Consider the following 21,220-nt stretch of genomic DNA (forward strand, 5'->3'; position numbering starts at 1 on the left):
AAAGAAAAGGGTTTTTGAAGTTATTTGTTAATTGTTTTTTTTTATATTTGTCAATTATTTGTTAATGTAAAAAGGAGCGCACATTTTTTGTATAAAATAAGCGCTTAATTCAAGAGAAAAATCTAATGCCGTATAAATTGGCATGCTTTATCTGAACATAGAAAAGTGAATATTACTTTTATTTATGAAAATTATTTCTAATCTACACTTAACCCTATAATGAAAAAGTGACTAGAAAAAACCAAGAAATCTGCTGAATGGAACAAACTGGTTGCTTTAAGTGGCCTTTCTGGAGACCAGCCAAAAGTCCATGTGTACACCCTTATATATATATGCATATATATATATATATATATATATATATATATATATATATAATATATATATATATATATATATATATATATATATATATATATATGTATGTATGTATATATATATATGTATATATATAATTTTAAAATATATAGTTATTTTTATGTATATATATTCTATCCCCACCACATCCCTGGTAGTACCGCGCTAAACTTGTTTCTCCACGCAGTGGCCTTGTTCGTCAAGGTTTGTGTTTTGGAGTTATAGAGTTGAGAGAGGGTTATAACTACAATTAAGTAGTCTTCTTGTCTGTAGTGGCCTTCTGGGCCTTAGAGAGGTGAATTAACAAAAAAATATATATGTATATGAAAAGTCACTAATGACATCTTACTAAAATAACCATAAGCATAATTTTTTAAATACATTGGCTGAGGGTTTAAACAGATTCTATTTTTAAATAATAAATTATAATTTTTTTATAGAATATTTTTTCAATTGAAGGGTCTATTTTGAAAAGTGCCTAAGTCACAAAAAAAATGTTTTGAGAAAACATATTTTGATCAGTCATCTTAAGTGCTTATTTTATTTAGTTTTTAAGTTATTTTTTTTTTTTTGTTAATAATTTTAAAGCATTTTATAAGTGTACCGTATACGGAACATTTAGTTGTTGCGATCATTGTTAAGTGAGTTATTTAATTAAGGCTGCTTGTTATATTTTATGATTTGTATACATACAACATTCTATATCCAATTTTTCACTACCCACTATTCTCTTATCTATCCACTAGCAAAACATCAACCAATACCAGTTTACTGCCTCAAACAACCAACATATATTCAACACTTTCAGAATAATATTTCAGATATTTTTCCAGTTAATGGACATGAACATCTCACAAAGAATTAGTATAATAGATGTATCAAAGAGAAGCTATATAATTTCTATTCTTAACAATAAAATCATCACAAACCTTTCCAATAATTAAATCACGGAACCTGAAACACAAGTTCTGTCCATGGAGCTTGGTTATAATCTGGCTGGATAATATATACTAAATAAAACTAGTAGCTATCAAGAAATAAAAAGGAAATGCTAATAGAAATGAAACCCACAAAAATGCAATTCTGAATCTTTTTTTTGAAACTGTCTATAAAAATGCACCCACACTACTTGACAGCAGACAAGCTAAGTTTCATTAACTAAACAGAGAAGTCTTGAAAAACTTGGAATCAAATTAACTTATCACCATAAAAAATGCTGATAAAGGAGGCAGTATTGTTATACTTAAAACAATTATGAAAACAAAATTAAAGATTTGCTATTGGATGACAAAACCTACCACTTACTACCATACAACCCAAATTTGCATACAACAAACATAATATCACTTATCAAATTTTTGCTAAGTAAAAACATTTTTTTACTTAGCTAAATTGTTTCAGCTTGTGATGATCCATCAGACTTTTTATCACATTTTATCATCAAACTTATAAAACCTCTTGTTGAATTACTTCCACCATATTTTAAGGATAACAACAAATTTCTTTCTATTCTTGAACAACACAAATTCACCTTACAGAGTCCATGTTCATCACTGCAGACATCATTACACTTTATACTAATATTCTACATAACAAAGGTATTGAAGCGATAAAATTTTACATGGACAGGACACCAAAGGACAAACTACTTCATAAATGCCTACCTCAAACATTTTTCTATAATACTTGATACCATACTTACCAACACTATTTTTATATTCAATGATCAACATCCACAAATCCATAGTACTAGCATGGGAGCACGTATAAGCCCATCTTATGCTAACCTTTTTTATGAGCCATCTTGATACTATTGATAATAACAGTTCCCACACACTATTTACACATTACACTCTACAAACATTTTATTGATGAATTTTTTTTTAATTTAATTAGCACAGTATTGATTCATTTTTAAAATGCTAACTTTAAACCCTCAAGCCTAAACTCTCATTTGATGTGTGTACTGAAGATGATATATATCTGTCTGTGTGAGTTTGTGTGTGTGTGTGCATGTGTGTGTGTGTGTGTGTGTGTTTGTAGGGACACTCCTATGTGGCAGCAGGCTATAAAGTCTATGTATGTACTGCAACCCCTGACTGCAGGCTATTTCAGCGCGATGCTAGATATGTTATCTAAAATATCTATACTACATATATATACCTTACTGATAGCTATATTTATAGAATATCTAAATAATATAGTAAGTAAATGTTTAAGGTTTGTTTTATCATTTTACTAACATTGCAAAAAACATTTTAAGTTATGTTTTAGTGACTGATATGTCTACCACTTCTAAACAGCCATTTTTGTTGGTTGATGCACGATCTTATGCATCAGCTGTAGCCAACAGAGCAAAAGGAGGAGGCTGTGAATGTCAAGGTAAAAATTTATTATGCAACTCTAAATTGAGTTTAATTTTATTGATTTTGATTTGTATTTTTAATGTTTTTTAATTTACTTTTTGTAAATATATATTTTTGATTAAATTTTTTTGTATATTTTTTACTATAATGGGTAATTCTATGTAAAAGTAAGGCTATAAGTTAGGGTTGTTTGCTGATAAATGAAACTTATGAAAATTTTGCATTTTTATATTTCATAATTAAAATTGCTATTATGGAAGTTGTTCATGCACAAATTCACCTTCTGTAACGTGTTATACGAAAAAAATAAATAATAATAATTCTTTAATAACGCTTTACAAAAAGAAACTTGCAAAAAAAAATTATTTTGAAAGAATACTTGCAAAACAGTTCCTAAAGGAATAAGCATTTCGCAATGTACTCTTACAGAAAAGACTTGAAAGCATTTATTAAACTGAAAAAAAAAAGTTATTATTTAACTAAGAATATGGTTGTTAAATGATTCTTCAATAATTTATAAATATATATCTGGTATACACACACACACACACACACACACACACACACACACACACACACACACACACACACACACACACACACACACACACACACACACACACACACACACACACACACACACACACACACACACATATATATATACATACATTTTCCTCCCTTTGCTACGCTAGTGTTTATATATATTTATATATTTCAAGTACTGACTTTTGGTTGCTTGTTGCTTTTGGCTTTGCAGAAATGGAGATTTACTATTTATACTCTCATATATAAAAATACAGTAAAATAAATAAAATATTTGGTTCCATTACAAAGTTTAATTTAACTTCACATGTTGTTCGACCATTGTTAGTTCTTACTTAATCTTGCAATTAATTTATCACTACCTTTCAGACTAGCAACAGCTCTGAAACTTTCACCGCTTGTATAGTACTGGTGAACTTCTATGCTAAAGATATGTTTTGTTTCTCGGGGCAAAGAACTGGGGAAGGGTTGTATTGAACTTGCCTGATTTTTTGGTACAAAATTTTGCAATTAATTTTTCACTACCCTCCAAAATAGGTTGAGGTTTAAAACTTTCAGCAGTTATATAGTCCCAATAATGTTGGGATGTTGCATATTAAAGCTTTTTCCAAGGCCAACGATACATGGGGGAACAAGTACCCTTCCCACCTTTCCACCCTAACTTTGTTTTTTTTACAAAGGAAAACATTTTAGAAAAAAAACTTTGAAAAGGATGTCTTTAAAATTTTTTAAAATTTACTTGTTGTTATTAAGGTAATAAAAGCAAAAGCTCATATTACAGAGCACCTCAAAAATAAAAAAAGTGCAGCTGACAAAAGATAAAATCGTTCTATTTGAAAACAAGTGAAAGCTATTTTTAAGCATTTTAATATATAATTAAGTTTTAGTATTTATTACTTAAATAAAGGTTACTTACATTTACACATAAAGGTTACTTACATTACAAATAAAGTTTACTTACATTGCACAAACATTACTTAAAGGTCTTTTTTTGATTTCAACAAAGACATTGCTTCCCGATTATGCAATTGCATTCATATGTTAACGTTGTTCAAATTATCTTTATTATTTAATTCTTATTCATAAAATGACATTTTAAAAAGTTAGTTTTATGAAAGTCTTAGTCTATTTATAAAAGTTTACAAATGAAACTTATAATATATCATATAATAATTAGTATTTTAGTTACTTAGTTAATTATGTGTATTTGATTCATAAAATGTAATTAAATAATATTTATTATGCCGTGTTTTGTAAGTTTTTTTCCTGTTAAGGACTGTTTCGCAAGTTGCGGTGCGAAATAGTTTGGTTTCGAAAGAAATATGGTTTTTTATCAATATTTCAAAAAATAAAACCTTAAAATGTTACTATGTTACAATACTGAAAATAAAATTTTAATATAAACATTTTGGTATATAAAAGAATTTTTTTTAAAATTATATCCATTTGGCTAATAAACTTTCTTTATAGACTTCAAAACGTTGTTTAGCAAAAGAGCTCGTTTCACAAGTGCGACTTCCATAAGTGCTACTTTAGTATGTAGCAAAATAGTTTTATTTCGTAATTTAACTTGCAAAAGACTACATTTTGTAAGTAGCATTTGCAAAATGAACATCGCCCGTTTTTTTTGTTTCACAAAATTTGGTACGAAAAAAACAACATTCCTGATTCTTAATATCCTTCCGAAAGAATTTTATTTTTCCAGAGTTGTACAAAATCTTCCAGTTAACAACTCTACTAAAAATAAAAATTTCAGTCATCCCCTCAATTTTTCTTCAAATTTTAATCAGTAATACCTATCAGTAAAATATGAAAATTAAAAAAGTAAAGTTCAAGCTCCTAAATCCAAATGATTAAAAAGTTATGGCACTTTGAAATTCAGTCTTAAAATCACCATATTTTTCCCACATCTGCCAATATGGATTTTGTTGTAGCTTCATAGTAAATAACTTGATTGGAAATAGTTCAAATTTTGTTATGATAATTTTTTGATTTAAAAATGTCAAAACACATTTTTTATTTTGTTACCATAGGTTACACTTTCACCAAATGTTTAAAAGTCAAAAAAACACTTTCACCAAATGTTTAAAAGTCAACAAAAAAGTCACAAAACATTGTAGCATACCCTGATGTGGTTTTTCTCAGTTACGACAAACAGTGTTCTGTCACAGTAAAGCTAGAAAGTAAATGTCACCTAACAACATATACTGCGTTGCTTGAATCTTTTAAAAGAAATCTTTTAAAATTTATAAATAAGAAAGAGAAATATTAACGTGGAGGACTGGTCTAACAATTAACAATTAATGTCAAATTAACAACTTGTCTCCTAATCTGTCTTATAATATATTATGAGACAATAATGTATTAATAATATATTATTGTCAAAATTAGTGATGTGCCGGGTACCTGTTTCGGACCCGGAGACCTGGTAGTTTGGCTGATTTACTGGGTGCCCGGAATTGGCCATTTTGTTACAGTACCCAGCACCAGGTATCTTAAAATAAATTTTGAATAAAAATTAACCTTAAGTGCTGTAACTATTTGTTTAAGTGGTACTTAAATTGGTCAAAATATTATTAACAGAATTGTTTTTAGTTTAAACTTCAATCAATAAACTTCTTGATATAAATCTAAGAGTATTATGGTGTCGATAACCACATATTTACTCAATAAAGATATGTCTCACTTACAATATTTATAAAAATGTATATTTTTTTCAAAATAATCAGAATATATATGCAAAAAGGAAACTGATTTATATGGATATTTGAATAGCTTCAATTTATTGTGTAAGAGAATTATTTCACAAAAGAATTTTTTAAAGTTGATAAAGTTAATTTTAATTTTAAAGCTCTTGATGTTTTTGGCATTAACAACGTCAGACAGCAAGTTATTCCAAATATTAACAACCTTGGGGGAGAAAGAATATTTACCGGCATCGAGTTAACACTTTAGTTTGTGTAATTTGAATTTGTGACCTCGAGTGTAAATAAGCTTTTATTCCAACTTTTTGATATGGACCCAGTGCCAGGTACCCAGACTTAGACTCAGTATTTTCTTCTGAGTACCTGGAATTAGGGACTCATAAACTGGTTTCGACACATCTCTAGTTATTATATATCTTATAGTATATTACTCATAAATATGTTTAATTTAAGTTAAATTAAGTTTATTATTATTATTTATTAAGTTTAAGCCTTATGCTAGTGAATTAACATGGTGTTGCAATTCATTTAATATCCATAACAAAGAATGGTATTTATAGCAGTGACAAATTTTATTTCTCAAATTTGCAAGTGTTAAAAATTATAGTAATGAGAATCTTTGCATTTTTGTTACTTAGTAACAAGATAAAGTGAGTAAAATGTCATTTAAATAAAAATAAAAAAAATCCCTTTAAACTATTACATTACAGTCATGTGTTCAGGAATGTTGCTTTTAATATGTTCAAAGTAAAACTGATTGATGCAATTCTATTTTTGGTTTAGTTATAGCCTTCTTTTGGGTAACCAATGTAGAATATTTTTTATTTTTTACTTTTTTATGAACAAAACCACTGCCCAGAGAAACGAGTTATTCAAGCAAGGTATTAAAAGAATTCATTTTATTTTACAGGTAGTCTTCATGAAATTAACTTAGACACAGCAAATTCAATATACATTAAATAAAAATTTGAAGTTCTAAAAAGTACAAATTTGTTGTAAATTTGGTAAAAACTTTTTCTACAGTACAAATATTAATTAGCATCAAGTGAATAAAAGAAAGAGATGAAAATGACAGTTATTGAAGATGATATAGAAAAATAGATGTTTAGAAGGAGATTCCAACCAAAGCTGAAAATTTTGACTTGTTCATTGAATTCATAAAAGAAAAACTTAAAGCTTCTTACAGAAGGCTGCAATTTAGAATTTTTATATTAACATCAAAATATTCGTCTATCAGAAAAGCAATAACAAAAAAAAAGCATAGTTAATTATGGTTGAATGAAATTGCAAATATATTTTAGAACTTTTTTACAATGATAAGTATTCAAAGTAAATGCCTGGTAGAAAATAATATTTTAGTATTAGAAAAAATAAACTCATGTCAAAAAAATTGGTTTTGTGTAACCTTAAGGAACTCTATGCAGCATATAAGTTAAAATATCATAAAATCAGGTTTTCTTAATTCTTCAGTCTTAAGCCTAAACAATGCATCCTTGCTGGTCCAAAAAGTAAACATTCTGTACAATACTTCAAAATTTAATGATGTTGAGTGCTGTAGTCTTTGAAATGTTTTTGTACTAATTGTCTTCAGTAGAGATTGAAAAGTTTGATTTACCGATGCAAAAGATTTACCAATGCAAAATTTACCAAAAGATTTACTAGTTGTCCCAGCATTCAAGCTGGCCAGAATTTTTTACAATAGTATCTGACATAAAATTTTTTTTTTATCTGACACAAAATGATGATCCAGCAAAGCAATATGAAAGTGATGACAGTGATAAAAATTCAGTCAGTGGATTTTAAACAGTGAACAACAACAAATAGAACTATTAACAGTATAGCTTCTATTTAATGAATTCATAGTGTTTCTCTATGAAAAGCTTAATAAAGATACTTTTCATTGATTTACTGCAAAATCATAATCAAACTATTGTAAGCATCTCAAAGAGACTCTTGATAAGGCAGTTGTCCTGGCAGATTTTGTAAAGAAAACTCTTTTAAAGAACAAGAAATTAGATTTACCATAGGTTCAGAGTTACCATAGGAACAAGAAGCATTGTTCCTTTTATCCAATTGTCATCTATCGCATGAAAAAGAAATTATAGCATCTTCTATTTGCCTAATTTCAGATGATTTGAAATTGATACCCACCAAATTCCTGGTAGTACTGTGTTATTAACTTATTTCTCTGCACAGCGGCCTTGTTTGTCAAGGTTCTTGTTTTGGAGTGAAAGAGGATTGTAACCACAATAAAGTAGCCATCTGGGCTGTAGTGGCCTTTTCGACTGTATGGCCTCCTCTGCTGTAGTGGCCTTCTCAGCCTTAGGGAGCTGAATTAAAATTAAAAAAAAAAAAATCACAATGTAATTGAATTGGTGGCACTGTAAAAAGGTTTGTTGCCACTGTTTGTTTGCAGAGTCCAACAACAAGTTTCCGTATGTATGTATGCAGTTGGACTCAATAATAAGGGTTTTCAATAGTTTAAGAAAAAAGGGATTCAATAATTTTCAATATTTTGAAAAATGCTTCCGTTATAAGTATCATCAATGACAAACCTATTGGATCTGAATTAGTTAACAGGATTTTATTTTTGTATAAAATGTTTGCTTATTGTGAGCTCAATCAAATAATGTATATTGGCAAAAGTTAATTTTATCATAGTTTTTAAATCCTCAACATCATCATTCAATATGTTAACATTGAACAGGAATTGCTTCATCAATTGGTATGGAGGATATAAATTACCCACATCAAATGAAATTTAAATTTCATTGGGGTCTATCTTCCATTCTTTAGCATTGTCAATTAAACTATTTGAATTAGTCTAGTTAAATTTTTATTTAGTGTTGGCTGAATAGTTTTAACTCTGATGTTCCACAAGGTTGTGTTTTAATAGTAAAAACAATGTTCCTTTGATGCATTAGGTAGTTTATTTATTATTATATGTGGTTTGTGAACAATTCTATAAATTTTTTTTCATAAATAATTCCATAAAATAGATGAAATGCATTCTGACAGATTTTAAAATAAGTAACAGTGTCTAACTTACACTCTTTTTTTAACTTGCATCACAGCTTTTGCAATTTAGTAGTGAATGTGGACGTTGAGTTGTAATCAATAACTTTGCTATTTTTTATTTGTTCTACTAATTTACATTTTTCTTCATTTTCATATAATAAAGCAAAACTTGTTCCTTTATCAAATGGATATATCCAAATATGTTAATGTTTTTTTAAGTTGTGTAAAGAAAAGTATTGTGTTTCGTTAAATTATCTTTTAATTTCGCTTTTAACAAATTGTAAGGGTTTTATAACAATTTTGATGAAGAGTATCTGCCTGTGTCACATTAAGGTGCACGTTTCGATATTAGTGAAATTGTCCATATAATGGATATTCTTTAGTAATGGTTTTTAGTAATAAATTTTGGAAATAGCTGTAAATTTTTAGTGGTTTTTATAGCATCAGTTTCATTTCCCATATCTACCCACATTCCATTTCATTATCCTTGCCATCACTAAAATTTTCTTCATTGGAATCAAGATTTAGATCACTTTCACTATTATATTCCTCTTTCTCTACTTAAGTTTGTACTTTATATATTCGCAATAGTAATTTGAATTGCATGAGCAAAACATAAAACTTGTTTACAAGGTAACAATCTACCCACTTTTTGCATTGTTGAGACACTGTCAGTCACAATGCTCAAAATAATAATATAAATATTTAACTGGCAAGTTTCAAACTTCTTCTCCAACAACTCTACACAACCCTCAGGCACAAATTGGGCATTAATACGAGACCCTGATTCCAAACATGACCACCTGATCCATGTATGTTAACATTCATAAAACGCTGGTTATGAGAAGTAACCAGCGTTTTATGAATGTTAGTTGACACTGAAATATACCTTCTTTTTTTTTTGGGAAATTATTTCTGCAATTATTGACTGGCAAAATTTTTTTCTGAAGTCCATTACAACCTGTATACTGGTGGGTGATTTAGGAACATCAAATCCACGCATTATTAAACATTTTCTTAAATTGTCTGAAGTATAAAAAATGTGAAATGATAATTTCACATTTTTTATACTTTTCATTTGCATACCCATTTTCAAGCAAAGCATAACAAAACTTTTGTTATGCTTTGCTTGAAAATGGGTATGCATTGGTGTCGTACATCCACCCAATATCTTTAAAATCTGCTTACACTGTATGCACTTTGCCACTTAATTTTTTGACCCTCGTAAAAAATAATTCCACATCAGATTTGATAAGTTCTCTTTGGGTACATCTATAAAAATTTCTTCTTGCTGATCCGACATCCTAGAGATTAAAATTAAGTGTACACAATAAATATATGCAACGTTAAAACCAATAAAACTTACCTAATATGCTTTTAACTGGGCTTATATAATGAATGTTTCATGATAAATATTGTTAAAACTGTGTAAACTCATGCAACCTGCATGTTCACAATTTCACAATAATATATATATATATATATATATATATATATATATATATATATATATATATATATATATATATATAAATATATATATATATATATTTATATATATATATATATATATATATATATATATATATATATATATATATATATATATATATATATATATATATATATATATATATATATATATATATATATATATATATATATATATATATATGTTTGGATGGTTCTAAAAACAAATTTTTTTGAAAATATCTGCTGACACACCCTAAATTGTTCTATATAATAAAATAATACTGGATTTGAAAAATATTTTTAATAAAAAATATTTTTAGTGGTGCTACAAGACCCTAAAACTAAATTCAATCTAACATTACCACAAAAAAAAAATTTTTAAAGTATGTCATGTTGGGTCTCAAGTAATGGAAATTATATAAAAGTTTCAAAAATGTTTATTTTATATCTTATGTGTTTCAAAAACAACAAAAAGCAATCAAAATATCAAAGCAATTAAAGTATTGATAATACTAAAATTAGTGAGATTAATTTAATTTTGCATGATATTTTTCAAAAAAATAATAAATTTATAATAATATTTATTTTAGTTGTAATTTATATAAATTTATATTACTATTTTTGTTCTATCACTATTTGTAAGACATTGAGCGAGACATATTAGACATATTACTCATTGTAGCTATGACAATTACATTTCTAGTAAAAATATTTTTAGAGAGTATCACTACTCTATAAAAATTTGAGACTAGTGCAATAAATTTTAGAATTGAAGTTTGTTGCACAAGTTTTAGAGCTGTACAATAAGTTTGAGAGTTGTGCGATAAGTATGATCTTTTATGATAGTAATTCTATGATTTAAAATCTGAATCAGCATCAGCATTAATATCAGAAGAACTAAAGTTCTGAGATCGGATTCTGAAATTTTCACAACATTTTCTGGTGGTCCTGACCTTTTCCTCGCATCTTCAGAAATGTAAAACTTGTTTAATAAATTTTTCCGTAAGTTTTCCATGTTTGTCTGGTGGTTTTTATTGCTCAATCTAGTTTGAACTGTTTTTAATTTCACAATCAAAGCAGAATTAAATTCTGTTTTCCATAAATGATATGTAATGATATAATATCATTACATATCATTACATCCTGTTTCTTAAATTTCACTATTCTTTTGAAATATTTATTATAACTGAAAAAATTTGTTTTGTAATATGTACTAGTGGATATAAAAATATTGTGCTGTAAAGAAATATTCTATTTATTTAGAGTATTATCCAAACTGTGACATACAATTTATGAATCTCCCAAACATACATGTAATACGTAAAAGTTTTCAAAGTGTACGCACACTTTGTTATTTGGGGAAAGAACAGCTTAAGTATGTGATTCTTTTTTTATCTAAACGTATTTTTTTTTTAGCAAAATTTTTTTGTACAAAACAAAAAATTTTTAATTACATTTTTTTTTTAAGTTGGTACTCATCTCTTGAAAATACTCGATGGCTTCAGTACTTATCTGCTTTACTACGAGCTACACTCACTATAGTAGAATCTATTGATGTTAGGGCTCAATCTGTACTTGTTCATTGTTCAGATGGATGGGATCGTACCACGCAAATAGTGTCACTATCTGAGTTGCTTTTGGATCCTTACTACAGGACTATTAAAGTACATATTTATAATAATACCATTTTATTTATTTTTATTCATTTATATGTATATATTTGTTTGATTTATTTTAAACAAATATATAAATATATATATATATATATATATATATATATATATATATATATATATATATATATATATATATATATATATATATATATATATATATATATATCAGTCAAATGATTGGATGGCCATTTTTAGACTGGCATGCACAATTTTATTAGGCTGGTGTGAGTGATTTTAGAAATTTATCTATTTGCTATTTAAATTAAAATAAAAACAGCAAAAAGAATGATTTGAGTAAAGTATAATTGAAATAAATAAAATAAAAAGCAGAAAAATATTTATTGCAATTTTAAAAAAATTCTTTTATTTTTTTAACAAATGCTTTTTTATGCGCTTGACATAATTTTTTCGAAAAGGCTTGAGCACAAGTGCTGGAGAAATGGAGATAACTGATATAAACAGTGCTGTACCCAGAGTTTTCCTCTATACCATCTGACTGGTATGGGTGCCCAATTTAATGCGCCCAAACTAAAAATTCCAAAAGTTATAAATTTTAATACTAATAAATTCCAAAATTTAATAAAAGAAAATAAACATGTAAAAAAAAAATTGTCATTTTTGTTAGCCATACTGCTTTATAACTAAATTATAGTAGTGAACTTTATTTTATTTTATACCGCGTTAAAATCTTTTAAACAATAACTATAACAAAAATTACTAATTAAATATAAATTCATTATTTGAAAAAGACTATATTTTTTAAACATGTTTTATACATAACATAATAATTGCTTGTTTATTTTATCACAATTTAGTTTGTTTTTTTAAGCTTATTTAATCTGCTATGTATTTGTAAACATAATTTTTGTTCATATATATTACTTGTCGTACAAACTTAATGAGATTTTAAATAAAAAATAAAAAGTTTTAAACCATTAGTGAAAAAAATTCTTTAAAACAAAAACACTTTTCATTTCTTAAAACAAAAAACAAAGTTTTATGATTGCTTTTACACATCTAAATCAACAATGAAGACTTTCGTATAATCTTGCCATTTTTGTGTAAAGAATTAGTTTGCAAATAAAAAGGAAATAGTTATTATTTCTTTTTTATTTGCAAACTAATTCTTAATTATAAAACAGAAATTTTATTTAAAAAGTATTGCAAAACTATTTTACATTTCTTCAAAATTAAATTTAGATTTTTAATTTTCAAAATCATATTTATTTTAAAGTTTTCTATTTAAAAAATAATTTATTTAACTATCTATTTTTTAATCAAAAAGTTAAATTATTTCACAAATGTGGTTAACATGTTTTTTACAATAACTAATTTAATCTAAGTAAAGTTTGCAACAATATCAAAAAAAAAACTTACAGGGTGCGGCAGCGATTCGCAAACTAATTTTTGGCTAGGTTTTGTGTTGTAAATAAAATTCTTCCGCATTTGGTTTTTGTTGATTAATGTTCAATGACCATCTTAGATTTTAATAAAATAGTAAATAAAACACATTTTAGTTAAAGGTTTTACAATGGAAGCCAAAAGAACCGAAGTTTTAAATTTGATTCACGCGGGTTTGTTTGCACATGAAGTAATTTGTGTTTCTAGAGTATCTAAAACTACATTTTACAAAGTGGTTGAACATGGCTGTGCTGAAAGAGCCAAAATACCTTCTCCAGTGAATAAAAAAGTCAATAAAAAGTTCACAGAAAAGCTTAAAAAGCATGTTGAAAAGAATCCTACTGTATCCATCAGAAAGGCAGTGAAATTGTTCAATGTTGATGAAAGGACAGTCAGAAGAACTCTAAAAACACTTGGAAAAGTCAGTGTGGCCTTCATGTCAACTTTTAACAAAAAGACTAAAAATTTTACGATTGAATGATCAAAGAAGCTTCTAAATCAGCTAAAAAGTCATGTTTCGTCAACAGTTAAAGTTTTCTCAGATCAAAAACTTTTTAGTGTTGACTGTGTGATAAATAGGCGAAATGACAGATTCATTGTGCAGAAGGGTGACAAAGCAAAGGTGCAAAAAGGCCCACTTAAGTGTCAAGTCACTGAAGTCATCAATTACCCATGCTTGGAACTCAATATCAAGGGACTATACAATAAGCACCTGCCAGTCCTTCCATTTTAGGCTTGAGGCAGTGATCAAAATAAAGGAGACTTAATTGAATGTTAAGGTGGAAAAAGTATTTATCTTCAACTTTACTTCTATTAATATTCCACGAATATAATTTTTTAGTGCTTTAAAAATTCATTTTGAAAAATGTTCTAAAAAGTTCATGAAACGCTGTCGCACCCTGTAGATATTCAACTACAACTTCACCTACATAGGAAAATTTTAAATAAAAATTTATTTTAACTATGATAAACAAAAGGTTAAAAGGACCCCAAAGTGCAAGTGCAAGAGACATATTGTGTTCATAATGAAGAGAATTTTTTAATTGTTTAAATTGTGTTCATATTAAAGAGTTTATTCTAGTTAAAATGTTTTAAATTATAAAAATCTTTTTTTTTTTTAAAGAAGAATTCTACATGCATCATTAATAATGTTTTGTTTGATATAGTTTAAAAATTTATTTTAACTATGATAAACTAAAGATTAAAGGGTGTTAAAGATTCACATTCATATGGTTAAAAATTTAAAAAGTAATTGTGTTTTAAAAAAATGATACTTTTTGAATTGAAAAAAAGTGTGATTTTAAAACGCTTTTAGAATTGAAGAGAAAACATGATTCAAAATTGGAACTATTATGTTTTTAAAAAATAATACATTTTTATTTTGAATAGAACGAAAATGTGAGTGTGAAACGCATTTTGAAGTAAAAACACACTTCAAAATGCAACTACAACATTTTTAAAAACATTTGCCTGCATGTCCAATTTAATTCAAGTAGACTTCTTTTTATTACGGTTTAGTAAAATTTTAATGGTTTAATAAAAGCTCAACATAGTGTATATACATAGTGTATAATCACCTTAAATTCTTTTTAAAGGTTTCTTTAAAACAATCAAATATGGTTTTATTATTAAACACTATTTTGTTAGTAATAACTATCTGGTCGCCTTGTTGGGCTACTGGGTAACATTTTTAATTTAAATTTTAGTCTTCCTTTGTGAAAACAAGTTGCCCCATACCACTGGATGACCAAGTTATTGCACCCCTGATTTTTATATATATACTTAGTTGTTTAAAAAAAAAAAAAAAACGTTGAAATGTATACCTCTAACTCTTTATAATGTTTCATTTTGGTGAGTTATTATTCAAGGTAAATGTTTAGTTGTTTGGGAACTGTGTTAGGGGTTCCTCACACACTTTAAAAATTGAATGCTTTGCTAAAAATATGGCTATTTGATGTATTTACATGAGTAAAAATATCGGATAAGTGCTTGTTCAATGAATTCAAAAGTATCGATAGCTGATTTGACTTCTTTACTACGTGAAACCATTTCCGAGGTTCTAAAACTGGTTTACACATTAGGTGTACAGTTTGTGATCAAGGGTCTACTAATATAGCTGCTTTACATATGCTTGGGTTTTCCAAAAATTTACCATACTTTCCTAATCCTTTTATTGATAAAAATATTTGTTGTTTTTGATACCCCACATTTTGTAAAAAGTATTAGAAACAATTTACACAGATATAACATTGACATTAATGCAGGTATTGTTTCTTGGCAACACATCCAGTCTTTGTATAATTTAGACAAAGTTCAGTGAAAATTCACAGCAAAAAAATTTCAGAAATCATGTTTTAAAAGTTTGTGGCGAAATCACAGTAAATTTTACGGCAAACAGTTCACTTTAATAGTTATTTCGTGAATTTCTTTGTCAATGTCTTTAAATTGTACTTATACACACTAAAGTCAATGTCATCAAATGTACTTGACTGTTATATAGTCAATCTGCTAACTAATCTAAATAGATCTAAATTATCGTCTGTGAAGCACTGCCGCTGAGGTGCCAAAAGTAGCAGATAGCGGTAGTGGTGTAGTGGTAGAGCGCTCGCTTCATAAGCGAGAGGTTCAGAGTTCGATCCCCACCACGTCCCTGGTATTACCGCGCTCAACTTGTTTCTCTGCGCAGCGGCCTTGTTCGTCAAGGTTCGTGTTTCGGAGTTATAGTGTTGAGAAAGGGTTATAACCACAATTAAGTAGCCTCCTCATCTGTAGTGGCCTTCTGGGCCTTGGGAAGGTGAAATAACAAAAAAAAAAAAAAAAAAGATAGACACTTAGACCCTGGTTCTTTTTTATCCACATCTAAAAGAGTGCAATCTTGAGAAGGAGAAAGATAAAGAACAAAGAGAAATGTGATTGAGTAAAGAGGTGCTAAGCAGAAGCACATAAAAGAATGGTTAGAGGATTCAAACCTGGTTTCTAAATAACTGAATTGATGTGTAAGATACCAGCAAACCAAGCATGTGGCTTGAATAGTACCCTTCAATATTGAAATTGAAAGATAATACAGCTGAATTTAAATAAGTCTCACAAAAAGCATGCAAGTCTGTTGAATGCAAGAGGTAAGATTTAACTGATGGAAAGTTACTTCAAAGACAGCATATATTTTTGAATATATTGAAACAGTGAGGTGGTGAGGATGGTTTTTTTTATGATTAATATTTTTGGTTACTTTAGGCATGGTTCAAGTTAAAAGAAAACTTGACTCATTCATATACAGAGCACAACATCCCAAGCAATTAGCTTTGGAGTTGTCTTAGTCCTGCTAATCAACAAGGACACCATCTGTGCACAACATTTTTTTTTTTTTAATTCACCTCCCCAAAGCTCAGAAAGCCACTACAGACAAGGATGCTACTTATTTGTGGTATAACCCTCTCTTAACTCTATAACTCCGAAGCATGAACCTCGATGAACAAGGCTACTGCGTGGAGAAACGAGTTGAGCGCGGTACTACCAGGGACGTGGTGGGGATTAAACTCGGAACCTCTCGCTTATGAAGTGAGTGCTCTACAACTACACCACTACTGCATAAATGATAATACGGCATAAAGTACATGGCAATGTACTCTGATATTTAACAGCTGTTACTATTATTCTGGTATTTTACAGTTGTTGACGGAGTTAGCCTTTTTGAGAGCTACCACAGAGTTCGGCAAACCTTGCTACCAGTTGGCCTTACAACCATTAAACTGAGTTTTAGAGCTATAACCTTTTTAGAAGATAATAGAAAGAATAGTATAGCCACTATTAATGAAGCATAAGCAATAACCTATGAATGCATCTACACTATCCTAATAGATGAAAAAGGGGTTTGAGGCTGGTCAACAGATTTGTTCTGCTTACACCTAATATGCCTTGAATTATATATTTATCTTGTATATTTTAGGGGTGCATCGGCATCGGCCTGCCGATGCATCGCCCATTTAGCTGATGCATCGCCCATTTAGCCGATGCATCGGCATCGGCCTTCTAGCCATCGACCGATGCCGATTGTTTTGAAATTTTTGAAATTTTATTTTTGATTCTGTGTTTCTATATTATATCCAAACAAAGAATTATGCCATAAACATAAATACAATGTATAAGTCTATATAATAACTTATTAATAATAAGTTATTATATAGGCATATATGCAACCACTAAACTAAAAATTTGTGAGTGCTTTTAACAGGGCTCTCTACTTTTTTTAGAGTTTTCTTATAATTTAGTACATTAATTATATAACTTATGGATCCAAAACTCTACAAAGAAGTTTAAAATCAAGAAATGCACATTTAAAAAATATAAACATAAAGTATAACATATTGAAAATATAATAGACTAACTTGCGTCATGTTATATAAATTTTTATTATGTTATGAAAAGTAATAAAATATATTATATAAAACTGTGAATCTATTTTTTTGTTTCCGTTTCTCCAAAAAATTTCCGATTCGCATGCGCAAAAGCTAGATTTTCTCCATGCTCTGCAGTTAGTCGGGACCGTGTCGATTCATAAATATTTCCCCCAGTACTAAACAATCTTTCACTGAACACAGAAGAAGGCGGAGCTCCTAAATATTTTTTGACAAGGTATGAGAGGTCTGAAATATTATTGCTACTAGAGTGTTTCTTTATACATGTATTTTTGTAATTTCCCCACCATTTATATGGACATTCTTTTTGATGCAGATTAGGCAATGATAAGTAAAATTTTATTTCATCAGTTCTAAAAGAAAAGTAATTAAACAAAAAATTTAAAAACTAAACTAAAATGTAAAGTACGAATTTTTATTATTAAAAGTTGTTAAATATATATGAATATTAGTAATATTATTTTATTTCATTTTAATTTTAAATTTTTATTTGTTTATGATAATTTAGAATTTAGTTTTATCTATAATAATTTATTATAAATTAGAAAAGAACAAAAAGTTATCAAAGTTCTTACTTAAAAAAATCATTTTAGCTTACATTTTTTCCTTTTTCTCTCTGTTGAAAGTTTTTTACAGTTCTTTACTTTTGTTGATTTTGTTAATTCAGTGTCAAGAGGTGCTTTTGAAACTTGATAGAAATTGTATATGTTTTCTGCCATTTTTAATTTTTTGAGTGGAGAGCTAGGTTCTTGGGTTGATTCAGATGAAGTGTTTGTTTCATTATCTGATTGAGTTAAGTTGTCTGTAGTTAAAAGGTAATCTGTATTATCAGTTTTATTTAGGTTCATGTATTTCTCTTGAATATTTGATTTTATTGTGTCTTTCTCCTCATCTGATATGGCATAACTAAGTTTGAATCTTGGATCTAAAACTGTATACATGTTCAAGTTTTTGTTACATTTATAGCTGGAAAACCTTGAGATAAAATTTTTTTTCAACTCTTTTATTATAGTTTTTATTTCACTTGCATTTTCTGAAGCATAGGCTAGGTATGCTCCCATTGAAACTATAAATGGAATAATTTGAGACACTGATGCCCTATTTTCACTCATCTCTAGTGTAGCCACCTCAAAATGCTTTAAAACTAAGATAAGCGTCTCAGCTAATAACCATTGGTCTTCATTAAGATTAAAGGCATTACACTTATGATTTCTAATAAAAAATAACGTTAGTAAAGTTTTTTGTTCAACTAGTCTTTCTAGCATGTAAAATGTCGAGTTCCATCTTGTTACTACATCTTGTATAAGTGTTGGGGTTACTTTAGCTGTTGTTGAATTTCATGTAGCACATCCATGGAAGATGAAGAATGATGAAAGTGTGTGACAATTTTTCTAGACTTAGCTATAAGATCATTTACAATTGTTTGCTGTTTGAAAACCTTATCGGTTATACAAAGCTGAAGAGTGTGGATTAAACAACTGAGAGAATTTTTTTCTAAACCAGCTTCTTTTATGGCTAATTTCATATTAGCAGCATTATCAGAGAGGACAAAGTACACTTTGTTAGTTGGTATTTTCCATTCATTTAAAGAGCCTTTTAGAAATTTTGATATCTTTACACCTGTATGAGAGCCTGTTATTTTTTTAAGTTGTAGCACAGCTGTCATAGAATTAAACTCTGAGTTTATCCAGTGTGCTGTTAATTGTGATGTGTAGTCCATCCGTCAGTGGTAAAACTCAAAAAATCTGCTTTTGCTACATCATTCATAATTTGTATTTTCATTTTTTCATAAATTAAAGGAACAACTGTTTCAGTCATATGTTTTCTAGAGGGCATAGTATACCTTGGTTCAAGATGCATAATTAGTTTTTTAAATCCTTGATCTGTAATTAAAGAATACGGCTGAATGTCTACACATATCATTTCTCCGATAAGCATAGTTATTTTTTGAGCTCTTTGTTCAGTTGAAGTCCATTTCCTATGGTTATTAATAGTTTCCTCAAGCTTAGATTGATGTTTTTGATCTAGAATAACTGTAACACTGTTGCTAACGGATACTTTGCTATTATCATTCTCTTTACTGGTTGAAGTAGATGCAATAACATTTTTTTTTCTGTGTTAATTTTTTTGAAACATTTTAGATCTTCTACTTTTTGGAAAACTTTTATATGTTTTGCTTTCATATGCCCTCTTAAATTAGATGTTGTCATTTTTTTGCCAGATGTTCCTCCTCTTGATATTTTCATTTTGCAAAATTTACAAATTGCTTTTAAGCGATTATTTTCATCAATATCAAAATAGTCCCAGATTGGACTTTTCGTTGCTTTACTCATTGTTTCTTTAATTCTAATTTAATAATATCTCTAAATTTAATTCTACGTTAAGAAAGAAAAGTTTTTATTTCATCGCGCACTGTTTTTATAAAAGAGTAGAACAAAAGAGAAAGAAAAGTGAACTTGAATTGAATTGAATGAATAACGTTGTATAGAATTTTTTTTTTTTTTGTGTCGTTTCTTCCTTTTTTAGATGAGAGAAATAAAAGTTTAATTGAAACAATACTTTGAATAAATGGGAACTGGAAGAGAAAATTGCTTTAATAGCGATCTAATAATAGTGATCTAATAATAGATAATAGCGATCTAATAATGGCGATCTAATAATAGCGATCTAATAATAGCGATCTAGCGATCTAATAATAGCGATCTAATAATAGCGATCTAGCGATCTAATAATAGCGATCTAATAATAGATAAACATTTAAAATAAGTATTGTTTTATATTTTAACTTCGTAAAAACATTTGCTAAAAACTTGCCAATTATTAGAAGTAATGGCATTAAAATCTTCCATTCATTCTTTATAAAAAGCAAAATCGTTCTAATTCGAACAAAATGACGAAAGTAAATATTTATAAAACGAGCTTTTCAATTGAATTGCTCTAATTGTCAAGAGAACAATAAAAAAATAAATGGAAAATAAACTTCAACAATAACAATTTCAAAATGTTACTTTCATCGTCACATGAATGGAATGTGGCATTTCCATTCAGGTGTATATTTCCATCATATATTCAGTTTCAGGACTGAATATATGATGCCTACTTTTGGCCTGTACCTATCGGCATCGGCCAAAAGTAGGCATCGGTGCACCCCTAGTATATTTATAATAATGCACAATTTATGTAGCAATATATTCAGCTGACTTTAACTTTTAAAATGCACTTTTAAATCCAGGAACTTTTTTTCTTAAAAAAAAGGAAAATGA

At 28.2% G+C, this 21,220-nt stretch overlaps 1 protein-coding gene across 1 annotated transcript in view; it reads left to right on the top strand.

Annotated features, from left to right (window-relative positions):
• LOC101236024 (myotubularin-related protein 3) overlaps window positions 1–21,220 on the top strand; it is an 81,668-nt gene that overhangs the window by 51,474 nt on the left and 8,974 nt on the right. The window contains exons 9-11 of the mRNA XM_065807317.1: window positions 2,632–2,739; window positions 11,729–11,840; window positions 11,934–12,129. Of these exons, the coding sequence (XP_065663389.1) occupies window positions 2,632–2,739; window positions 11,729–11,840; window positions 11,934–12,129 (416 nt within the window). The remainder of the gene's footprint in view (window positions 1–2,631; window positions 2,740–11,728; window positions 11,841–11,933; window positions 12,130–21,220) is intronic.

This window comes from Hydra vulgaris, chromosome 10 (genome assembly GCF_038396675.1).
Source record: "Hydra vulgaris chromosome 10, alternate assembly HydraT2T_AEP".
NCBI lineage: Eukaryota > Metazoa > Cnidaria > Hydrozoa > Anthoathecata > Hydridae > Hydra > Hydra vulgaris.